Consider the following 12,443-nt stretch of genomic DNA (forward strand, 5'->3'; position numbering starts at 1 on the left):
AAGGATGTGCATAGACTAAGTGAAAATACCATAATACTTCACAAAAGGGACTTGAGCATCTGCAGGCTTTGATATCTGCAGGGGGTGCTGGAACCAAACCCCTTGTTGACTGATATCAAGTGACTACTATCTATGTGAAGTACTGTACACAACCAACAAACAAATAAATATTTTTACTACTAAGCACAATACAACATGTAAACAGACAATCCTTGTTATGGCGGCTGGCTCTAAGATGTCCCCACTGACTCCCTCCCCCGAGTTTACCTGGGCCTGTGGTTTCCTCTAACCCACAGAACACTGCAGAGGTGATATGACACAACTTCCATGGCTGCACTACCAAAAGACTTAAACTTCACCTTGCTAGCAGATTCTCTCCCTTGTTGGCGTTGCTGAACTAAGTGACTTCATTGCGAGCTGACCTATGGAGAGTTCCACTGGGAAAGGATCTGAGGTAGCCTCTAGCAGTCCAAGAGTAAGAAACTGAGAACAAGCCCCAAAGCAGTGAACTGGGACAAAACCCTGTGATCTTAGCACCGTTCTCTCTCTTAGTTAAGCTTTGAGATGAAATGCAGTCTTAGTCAACACTTTGTGCATGTTTGTGACTGAGCAGGAAGCCGAAGTACTACCTAAACTGGTAAACCGTGCAGGGACTTCTTGATCCATAGAAACCGTGTGATAATTAAACCTGCTTTGTTTTTAGCACTAAGAATGTGGTAATTTGTTGCACAGCTATGGATAGCTAATTATGAAGGTACTTCAAAGAATACATGGGAATGGAATTATTAAAAATATGAGGTGGTTTTTGAGAAAAAAATTTTTGAAATTCATGGACAGATTTTTTTTATTCAATATGCATTTTCCACATAAAGTAAAAAAGTTTTTGTACTCTTGATTTTTTTGCACCAAAATAAACTGATACTTGTAACTCAATTTTTCTTCAAACTTTTTGAAGAACCCTGACACACCTGTGTAACTGGGTAGATATAAACAATCAGATGCATTTTACTTTTTATACTTCTAAGGAATCTAAAAATAAATTAATGAATGACTCACCGAACTGACTCCCTCTTTTAACTGTACAGTTTATCCAGTGCCTCTCACTGAGTTTCACAATTTCCCTCCTGTTAATAATTATGGTTTACAGCATCTGGTTTAGGAATTATTTATCTGATTCTATTCTTCAAAATTACAGCTATTTCCAAAAATCTTATACTACTTTACAAATATTGAAAGTTAATTTACTTGAATTAACTGATTCTGATATTAATGACTATATTAACACAAATACAGAAAGTGACTATGATCTCTAATGAGCAAGTATGATCTCATCCTTTCTTCTACACAGACATTTCCATTGAACCACATTTGCTGGGGGTAGAGAGTGAGCAGAGCTCGGAATGAAGAGGAAACGGAATTTTTCTCCACAGGACAGACTACCATTCATTTCATAAATAAGCAGAAATCTCTACTGCTCAATCCTCTCCCTCCATATACACTCCTCCCAACTCCATACACAGACTTCCTACTGCTTATGACAAGACACAGTACGGAATACTTTCTACAGAAACATCCTGATCCAAATATCAGAGAGTACAGCAGATCAGGAACGTTCTCAAATGGTAAACGTGTATTCTGCTGCTTTTGGATAAAGTATTCTATAAATGTCAATAGGGTCAAGTGGATTGGTACTGCTGTTCATGTCAATTATATCCTTACAGATCTGCTTTCTTGACCTATCAATTACTGTAAGAGGGATACTGGAGTTCTTAGCTGGTAATAGTGGATTTATGTCTTTCTCCTTGTCTTGCATATTTTGTTTCAGGTATTTGACACTTTGTTACATTAAGGGTTGCTATGTTTTCTTGGAGAACGTATTCCTTTACCATTCTGCAATGCCCTTTTTTGACCTCTGATAATTTCCCTCATTAACTCTGATTCATGATAAGTGGGAAAGGAAGGAATCTGATAGAAGACACTGTCTGCTATGGCTCATGGTCTAATCCACAGAACCCATATATACAATTAGTAAAGAGTCTCAGGATAAAATGGATTCTTGTATATTTTTTGTGCCACAGCAACTACTTCCAGAACTACCATATCAACCTGATTAAGAATGTGATCTATAGGGGCCAGCACTGTGGCACAGTGGGTAAAACTGCCACCTGCAGTGCCGGCATCCCATATGGGTGCCGGTTTGTGTCCCTGCTGCTCCTCTTCATATCCAGCTCTCTGCTATGGCCTGGGAGAGCAGTAGAAGATGACTCATGTCCTTGGGTCCCCGCACACATGTTCGAGACCCAAAGGAAGCTCCTGGCTCCTGGCTTCAGTTCTTCACAGCTCCAGCTGTTGTGGCAACCTGGGGAGTAAACCAGCAGATGGAGGATCTCTCTCTCTCTCTCTCTCTCTCTCTCTCTCTCTGTGCCTCTGCTTCTCTCTGTGTGTAACTCTGTCTTTCAAATTAATAAATAAATCTTAAAAAAAAAAAAAGAATGTGAACTACAAGACTGGGCATTTGGTACAACAGTTAAGATGCTTTTGTCCCATACCAGAATGTCTGAATTCAAGTCACAGCTCCGTTTCCAATCCAGCTTCCTGCAAATATCCTGACCTGGGAGGCTATAGGTGATGGCTCAAGTATACCTGGGTCTCTGCCACACATAGGACTGAGTTCCAGGCTCCTGGCTTTGGCCTGGCCCAGCTCTGGTTGCTGCAGGTATTTGAGGAGGGAATCAGTGGATGGAAATCTTTCTTTATGTGTCTGTCTGTATGTCTGTCTCTCGGTTAGTGTGCCTTTCAAGTAAAAGGAAAATAAATAAATAAATAAAAAGACTGTGACTATAAAGCCAGAGTGCCTCATTTTTAAACTCCAGATCCATCACTCATAGTTGTATAAATTTCAATAAATTCCTTAATTGTGCTTCTCTTGTCTAACTCCACAAAATGGGGTTAGTGGGAGTACATATTCCTAAGTCTATTGTAGGGTATAAATGAGTTAAAGTGTTTAGAATGTGGCCTGATGTACTGTAAAACTTACTAACAATTTCTGTTGCTGTTAAGATTCTAGGAGTAGGGGCCAGTGCTGGGGCACAGCAGGTAAAGCTGCCACCTCAATGTCAGCATTCCATATGGACACCTGTTCAAGTCCTGGCTGCTCCACTTCCGATGCAGCTCTCTGCTAATGGCCCAGGAAAGCAACAGAGGAAGGCCCAGCAGGGCTCCTGCACCCATGTGGGAGACCCGGATAAAGCTGCTGGCTTCAGCCTGGCCCGGCGTGGCTGTTGCAGCCATCTGGGTAATGAACCAGCAGATAGAAGATCTCTCTCTCTCTCTCTCTCTCTCTCTCTCTCTGAAACTTTGATTAAAAAAAAAAAAAAATGAATCCTAAAAAAAAGATTCTAAGAGTAAAAGCAGAGGCTAACATCTTCCTTTGGGTCATCTGTCACTGCAACCCAATACCCAGTGAAATATCCCATAAGACGCTGAAAAAAGTGCTATGAAATTATTATTATGAATTTCAACTCTGTAGTGAATAGGATTGTAAGCCACTGACTGTGTGTGTGTGTGTGTGTGTCTGTATCAGGAGACCTAATTTTACAAAATACTTGTAAGACTATGGAAATTTTTTTTTTTTTTTTCAAAAGTCAGAGCTAGACAAAAAGAGGAGCGGCAGAGCGAGAGAGGTCTTCCATCCGCTGGTTCACTCCCCAGATGGCTGCAACGGCCAGAGATGCACCAATCCAAAGCCAGGAGCCAGGAGCTTCTTCCAGGTCTCCCACATGGGTACAGGGGCCGAACGGCTTGGGCCATCTTCTACTGCTTTCCCAGGCCATACCAGAGAGCTGGATCAGAAGTGGAGCAGCTGGGACTCGAACCAGCAACCATATGGGATGCCAGCACTGCAGACGGCGGCTTTACCTGCTACACCACAGTGCCGGTCCCAAGACTCCAAGACTACGGAAATTTAAAGCTCATTAAAAATATACAGAGTAAGCATCCTGTATTTTGAGAATCCAAAATTGGGTTTGGATTAGGAATACTCAGTTAGTATATAGTATATGCAAATATTAAAAAAAAAAAAAACTTGAAATCTGAAACACTTTGATCCAAAGTATTTAGGAAACAGGCTCGCAACCTGTACTAGAAAAAATATAAATCTCCTTCAGAAACAACTTTAAAATGGTCAGTAAACACACACACATACACAGAGACTATAAGAAAGGAAACCAAACTAAAAACAGAAATCAAAAAAATAGAAAACAGAGTAGAGAAAAGACACACACACTATCGCATTAACATTGAAAGAATCTAAAATGGAACAATGGCAACTTCCATCAGCAATAAACAAAAAGGTTAGTACAAATAATTGGGAGTACCTGACTGATCAAGTCAGGAAGTCTTGGAACCTTGACTAGAAAACCCCCACTAACCTGTTCTCAGGGAAGGAGTATTTTCCTCAAGGAAAATATGATTTTATTGATAACATAAGGATAATGGATGTCGGACAGAAAAAACGTTAGGTTATAGCTACATGGCAGGTACTCTACACTTTCCAACCTATGTCAATTGCTCTAGAAATAGAAGATTAGCCATAACAGAGAAGAAAGCCTAAAGAAAATGTCTAACAGGACAACCAGAACAAAGCCAGTCCTACTTTCTGTTTCACGCTTCTCAATCAGAACACATGACCTGTGAAAAACCCAGGAATTCCTTTCTCACAACTAAGTATTCCACACATCTGTGTCCCGAGACACATTCTTCCACCAAAAGTCATGATCTGGCTGTAATCTCTCTGGGCAGATTACAAACTGCTGAGAAAAAAACATGTAATCATAAATCACTTATAGATTCTGTCTGGTCTGTAAACCTTACAGTTTGACAGCTAGCATCCAAATTCCAGAAGAAATGTCTTCTTTCCTGGACCAAAGAATAACAGGCCTCCAAAAATATATTTAAATTTTTTAAGTTATGTCCTCAAAAATAAATGCCCCGAGAACAAGGATTTAAATTAAGAGAAAAGCTGTCATTTAAGCATTGTTCATATTTTACAACTCTGACTTTCTCTTTTTTTAAAAAAAAAGATTTATTTTATTTATTTGAAAGACAGAGCTACAGGGAGAGGTAGAGCCAGAGAGAGAGAGAGAGAGAAAAAGAGAGAGAGAGGTAGGTCTTCCATCAGCTGGTTCACTTCCCAAATAACCACAGGGTACAGAGCTGAGCTGATCCAAAACCAGAAGTCAGGAGCTTTCTCCAGGTCTCCCACATGGGCGCAGGGCCCAAGGAACTGGGCCACCTTCTACTGTTTTCCCAGGCCATAGCAGAGAGCTGGATTGGAAGTGGAGCAGCCAGGACTCAAACCAGCACCCACATGGGATGCCGGCACTGCAGGCTGCAGCTTTAACCTGCTGCGCCACAGCGCCAGCGCCAGCTCCCAACTCTATGACTTTGTAACACCCATCCAAGTTAAGGGAGTTTCTGCACTAAACTTAAATAATTTTCCAGGTGTTTTCTGGTGAACTTCAACTATGACTGAAAGGTCAGCTCAAACTTAAAAGTCAAAAGCAAATGGTTGTTTTAAGAAATGCTTTTATATTATACTGTGTGTGTGTGTGTATAGTGTTATTTATATATATATAAATCCACAATTTTTAACAACAAATCCATAATAAACAAAAAATGTAGAAATAGGCAACAGATTGAAGAAATACTTCACAATGAAGACACATGAATGACAAATAAGCATATGAAAAATGTTCTCCATCATTAACTATAAAAATGCAAAGTGAGGGACCAGCACTGCGGCTTAGTGAGCTAAGCTTTCGCCTGAGGCACCAGCATCCTACATGGGCACCGGTTTGTATCCTGGCTGCTCCTCCTATGATCCAGCTCTCTGTTTTGGCCTAGTAAAGCAGTAGAAGATGGCCCAAGTTCTTGGGCCCCTGAACCCACATGGGAGACCTGGAAGAAGTTCCTGGCTCCTAGCTTCAGACTGGTCCAGCTCGGGCCAGTGCAGCCATTCGGGGAGTGAACCAGCAGACGGAAGACCTTTCCCTTTGTCTCTCCCTCTGTCTGTAACTCCACTTCTCAAATAAGTAAATAAATCTTTAAAAAAAATGCAAAGTGAAATCTCAGTCAGAATACCTAAGATAAACACACTGACAAGAACAAGTACTGGCAAGGAAGAGAGTAGGTAAAACTCTCAAGCCTTGGTGGTGGGAATTTCAAAATGGTACAGGCATGCTGGAAAACCTTTAAATAGCTTTTTATAACATCTGACCCAGAATTGCACTTGCTAAGTATTTACCCAAAAGAAATAAAAACTATATACACACAAAAAGTTATAGGGCAAAGGTTAATAGTGACTATTTTTATAACTGTCAAAAAATAAAAATAATCCAACAACCTTCAATTGATAAATGGACTTAAAAAATGTGATATATCCATAAAACAGAAACCTTCTCAATATGAAAAGGAAAAAAATACTATTCAGAAATAGAACACAATGAATTGCCAATATACACAATAACCCTGATGAACCTGGAATACTTTATGCTAAATTATGCTAAATGAAAAAAGCCAGAATAAAAGCTGCATACTGTATGACTACATTTATATAACATTCAGAAACAATAAAAAAAAAAAAGGAGCAGAAAACAGATTGTGGGTGCCAGAGTCAGAAGGTGGAAACAGAATCTGACTACAAAGGAGCTGTAGAGAATTCTGGGAGAAGACAGAATTCCTGTACAACTTCATTATAAGCATCTGAAAGAACTTTGAGACCTCGGTGCTAAAAGAAGTAAATTTTATTATATGAAAATTATTCATCAGTATTTCAGACAAAGACACACATATGCATATAAAGGAGCTTCCAAAAGTTTGTGGAAATTTTGCATCTGTTAATTCCATTTCTCCATGAATTTTCGGATCCTCCCCGTGTATAGATATATCCCATAGAGCAGTCTCCCATACATTAAGCTTGCATATTTCCATTCCACAGTTAGAGATTTTTAAGTTATAGTCTAAATCTACAGCACTATCAGTAAAATTAGCAAGTTCTAGTTGGAAGGCTGATTAACTTCTTTGTATAAGTTTTTTTTTTTTTTTTTTTGCCAGGCAGAGTTAGACAGTGAGAGAGACAGAGGAGAGTTATAGACAGTGAGAGAGAGACTGAGAGAAAGGTCTTCCTTCCATTGGTTCACTCCCCTAATGGTGCTACGGCCAGCGCTGCACCGATCCAAAACCAGGAGCCAGGTACTTCCTCCCAGTCTCCCATGCGGATGCAGGGACTCAAGCACCTGGGCCATCCTCCACTGCCCTCCCGGGCCACAGCAGAGAGCTGTACTGGAAGAGGAGCAACCGAGACTAGTACCCGGCGCCCCAACCAGGACTAGAACCCGGGGTGCCGGCGCCACAGGCGGCGGATTACCTAAGTGAGCCACGGTGCCGGCCCCTTTGTATAAGTATTATACTGAATTCTAACAAGAATTCTATTCTAGTTTCAATACTTCTCCAACTGTAGTTGCTATGCCTTATCACAAAGCAATGACCTAATTTTATAGACATCTGAATTACTCCTTTATAGTCTGGTTTTCAGCTACAATTTCTTACATAAAAAAAGACATCAAATTTAGGACAAAATATTAGCTGTACATACAGTAAGAAAAAAATCCCAATGTTAGCAGCTGCATCATTGTTCTTTTTTCCCTGGCTCTCAAATGAAATCCCTTTGGATAAAACATAAATGGCCCCACGAGAAAAGCTGATAGAAGGGTCCTATAAGGTTTTCCCCCCAATGAGGGAAAATAATCACTTATTTATTTTCCTGATTACAAGCCTTAAAAATGGTCTCATTTACTTAAGAGGCACAAATATTATTTTGCAGTAGGAACAACTCATATTTAATACAAGTCTTCCTTCATGCAACAAAGCCAAAATATTTAGCAGTCAGAAATAAAGAAAATTTCAATATTAAAGAAGGAAGTAGGAAAAAAGTAAGCAATTATTTATGAGCCTAAATTGTTGAAAAGCAAAATTCTTTGAAGAGCAAAATTTCAATTATATAAAACAAGATGGCGGGGCCAGCGCTGTGGCACAGCGGGCTAATGCCCTGGCCAGAAGCGCCAGCATCTCATATGGGTGCCAGTTCAAGTCCCAGCCACTCCACTTCCGATCCAGCTCTCTGCTATGGCCTGCGAAAGCAGTGGAAGACGGCCCAAGACCTTGGGACCCTGCACCCACATGGGAGACCCGGAAGAAGCTCCTGGCTTCTGGCTTTGGGTCAGCACAGTTCCAGCCATTGTGGCCAAGTGGGGAGTGAACCATGGGATGGAAGACCTCTCCCCCCGCCCCCCTCTGCCTCTCCTCTCTGTGTAACTCTTTCAAATAAAAAAATAAATAAATCTTTAAAAAAAAAACCAAGATGGCATAAAACAAAACAAAAGCCAGAATCCACCAAAGAAACAGCTGTTCTTAGAGATCACTTCACTGAGACCAGTAAATGAAACTGCAGAGTCATTGATTTTTCCGATTTTCATTCAGGCAGACAATGAAATTCAGAGTTCAGATTTTGAAGTCACACCCCTGAGATTCAAAGTAGGCTCACCCACTTGTGAAAAGTCACCTTGGGCAAATTAAATCACTTGACAGTGCTATGATTCTTCATCTGTAATATGGTTATGAAATGGTAATAGTACCCAATTAAGAGACTGTGGAATTCAGTGAGATAACTCATGCCAGGTTACTTGGCATATGATAAACTCTCAATAAACAACAGCTATTATTACTATCCCTTACATTAGCATTAGCAATCTTTGGTTTCCATAAAGAATTTTATTAAAGCGGCTGTGACATAATGGTTCCAGTTGCCATCTGTGGTGCTGGGTCCAATATGGGTCCAGGATCGAGTCCTAGCTTTTCCACTTCCCATCCAGTTCCCTGATAATGGCCTCGGAAAAGCAGTGGAAGATGGTCCAAGCACTTGGGCCCCTGCACCCATGTGGGAGACCCAGAAGAAGAAACTCCAGGCTCCTGGCTTTGGCTTGGGCCAGGCTTGGCTGTTGCGGCCACCTGGGGAGTGAACCAGCAGATGGAAGACCTCTCTCTCTGTTTCTCCTCCTCTCTCAGTAACTCTTTCAAATGAATTAATTTAAAAAAAAAAAAGAATTAATGAAACTACTAAAAGATCACCTCCGTGATCCTTCTTGATTACCCCAGCAGGAAATAAAATGATACACAAATACAAGAAGTTGTCTGTCCATTTTCATTCTTTTTTTTTTTTTTCTAAAGAAAGAAAAGATTTATTTATTTGAAAGGCCAAGTTACACAGAGGCAGAGAAGGAGGTCTTCCATCCACTGGTTCACTCCCCAGATGGCACTTGGGCCATCTTCCACTGCGTTCCCAGGTCATAGCAGAGAGCTGGATAGAAGTGGAGCAGCCAGGACTTGAATGGGCACTCCTGTGGGATGCCGGCACTGCATACAGAGGCTTTACCTGCTTTGCCACAGCACTGGCCCCCATCTGTCCATTTTCTAGTACCTGACTACTACTACTACAAATGATAAGGATGACATTTCACTAATTTTTGTAAAAACATTTATACCTAGCATTATCTTCCATAGCTCATAAAAAGATGAAAAACAATATTATAGTGAAGAAAATGCTATGGAACTGGACAGATCTCAGCTCTAAAGGAAGAATGAAGGGCAGCAGGGTGGAAACTGGGAGAACGTGAGGGATCTGGGCACCCCCTCAGCTCCCAGGACTAACACCGCCCACCACCCTCTTCCTCCACGGAATGTTCCCCCCTTCCCCTCATAAAGCTCTCTTCTGCTCTTCTTCCCCAACTATCCTTATGGCCCTCTGAACAGTAGTATATTACCACTTTCCACTCCTCAACTTACTTATTTTTCAAAAAGAAATTATTAACATTCATGTTTTTTTCTCTACCTGGTGGTCAATGACTCTCAAATCCTCATTTCTAGCCTCAATCTCTATCTTTGAGAAAGAGCAAACATTAAACACAGGATCATCTTCCTATGGAAAGACAGTACGTAACTTTTAAACTTAGTAACTTTGAAAAAAGAGATCACCTATATAACACTATGTTTACCTTTTATATGAAAATACTAGACTTTGGTTTGCCAAACAATTAGTACCTTCCAACAGATATATGTCATAATTCTTTATAGACTAGAAATAGTGATAATAATCTTTCACATTCCAAATTCAATTGTTTTAGTTAACCATGAAATTGTGTTTCTTAAACATTTAAGTTTTAAATCAGCTCAGCATCCCAACTGTTATGATCCATACAGTAAAAGTTTAATAAACACTGATTTAAATCACACAAATTTTGGATTTAATATATCAAAGCTGTCCAAAAGCTGAAAATAACTGTAAATCAAAGTGCATAAAATAAATGTCATCATTTCTTATATTAAAATTCATATGCAAAATTAGGTTCATCACTATGGAGAAATTCTCTATTAAACATACACACCCTAGTCTACTAAGATATCTAAAATTTTGCAAAGACTGTTTGTAGAAATTATTATCCAGTAGCTGAATTAAATCCTACCTAAGAACAAAGAAAATTTTATTATTTCTTCAAGATTTTCAAACCTACCGGAGAGATTCGGCCATTCGCCTCAAGTCTTCATTCTGTTGTTTCAAGCGTTCAAGCTTTGCCAGAATCTTGGACAGTTCTCGGCTAGAGTGATCGGGGTGGTCATTATCTCGTACCAAGTGACCACCTATATAAAATAGCAAGGTCCCCCAGGCAAAAAGAATGAGCATAATCCAACGCCAGGAACCAGTCCATGGCCGCATTTTCAGGTTTTCAACTCAGTCCCCTGAATTCCCGGGGCTCAAAGAATTGAAAACATTCTAACTTTGTTTCTAGCTACGCACAGATGAGCAGACATCTGTTGTTTCAACACATGATGCTTCAGATAATTTTGCCTCTGGTACTCCTGTGCTGAATCTTTCAAAGAGTTCTTCCAGGTGATATGAGAAGGAAGCTTTATTGTCCTGTGTTTCATGAACTCTACATGCTGTGGAAAGAGTAAGAAATGTATATAAATTAATATTGTTATATGTAAAATAGTATATGCTGAAATTAACATAATTAAAAGTGAACACATCGGCATGGACTGACCAACTGATCTAACTGCCTGCTAACAAATAAAGAGTAAACATTTAAGTCTGCATACTAATACACACACACACGGGCTCTACCAGACACAGATCAGTTAGTTCTAAGCCTGAAAAGTCTGTAGGCATCACATCATCACATTTCCTTCTTAAAGAATTTTCAAACATTTTCTCCATATGAATGAATTCATTTCTATAAATCCTGTTCTCCACAACCCTCCATCTCACTGTGCAGATGCCATCACACCATTCAACTCTGCAGGTGACAGGCAAATTGTCACTTTTAGGATAAATTCTAAAACTGACACCCATACTAGCCAAGCAAAGGTTATCACAGTCATCAATCAACTGGCAACCACTCTAAACAAATATCACATGCAGAAGTTCAAATGGATCACGCCAGGCTATTCCTTCATCAAATTTATTAAAAATACCAACAATTTTAATAGAAACCTAGTATCAGTTACATCTCAGCTATTGTGCATCTTAAACTACAAATGCACTGAGCTTAGCTATGGGTTTCATTTGTCATTTCTCTACCATTTGACTTAGAATTCCCTTGGGAACAACTATATATTTTTTTTCTTTTGTAGACAAGATATAATTTGAAATCATTCAACAATCCAGAGCTATACAGGAGAAGTCATCTGTCCAGGTTCAGAATTCCTTATAAAAGAAACAGGAGAGGAGACAAGAAATACTTCCTGTATACAAGATGTCATGTGTGGGGCCGTGATTACTAATTATACAGTTATAAAGATTAAACATAGGGTTTGGGATGAAAAAAAGTGAGTAGATAGAAAAGTGAGAGAGGAAGCTTAAAAAAAAATCAGAGCACAAGGCCACCATTTTCCTAGTTTTAAATATCAAATATCAGGGTCAGTAATGTAGAAGAGCAGATTAAGCCACCACCAGCAACACCTGAATCCCATATGGGCACCAGTTCACATCCCAGAGGCTCCGTTTCCAATCCAGCTCCCTGCTAATGCACTTGAGAAAGCAGCATAGAATGGCCCAAGGATTTGAGCCCCCGCCACCCATGTAGGAGACCCAGAAGGAGCTCCTGGCTCCTGGTTTCAGCCTGGTCTAGCCCAGCCCGGGCCATTGTGGCCATTTGGAGAGTGAACCAGGGGATGGAAAATGTCTCTTTCTCTCTCTGTCACTCTGCCTTTCAAATGAAATAAATAAAATCTTTAAAAAATAAATGAATAAATCTGAAATCTCAATTGCTTCTAAATGACCATGTAAACAAAAGGAAGAAAAAATCTCTTCAAATGAGTATCCTATAAAC

General features: G+C 39.9%; 1 protein-coding gene across 6 annotated transcripts in view; it reads right to left on the reverse strand.

Moving 5' to 3' along the window:
• The window catches only part of FUT8 (fucosyltransferase 8), a 301,772-nt gene that overhangs the window by 153,441 nt on the left and 135,888 nt on the right, over positions 1-12,443 (reverse strand). For all 6 annotated transcript variants that reach the window (XM_062181585.1, XM_062181583.1, XM_062181586.1 and 3 more), the window contains one exon: positions 10,626-11,052. In XM_062181585.1, the coding sequence (XP_062037569.1) occupies positions 10,626-10,828 (203 nt within the window). In that variant the 5' untranslated portion in view covers positions 10,829-11,052. The remainder of the gene's footprint in view (positions 1-10,625; positions 11,053-12,443) is intronic.

Source organism: Lepus europaeus, chromosome 22 (genome assembly GCF_033115175.1).
Source record: "Lepus europaeus isolate LE1 chromosome 22, mLepTim1.pri, whole genome shotgun sequence".
NCBI lineage: Eukaryota > Metazoa > Chordata > Mammalia > Lagomorpha > Leporidae > Lepus > Lepus europaeus.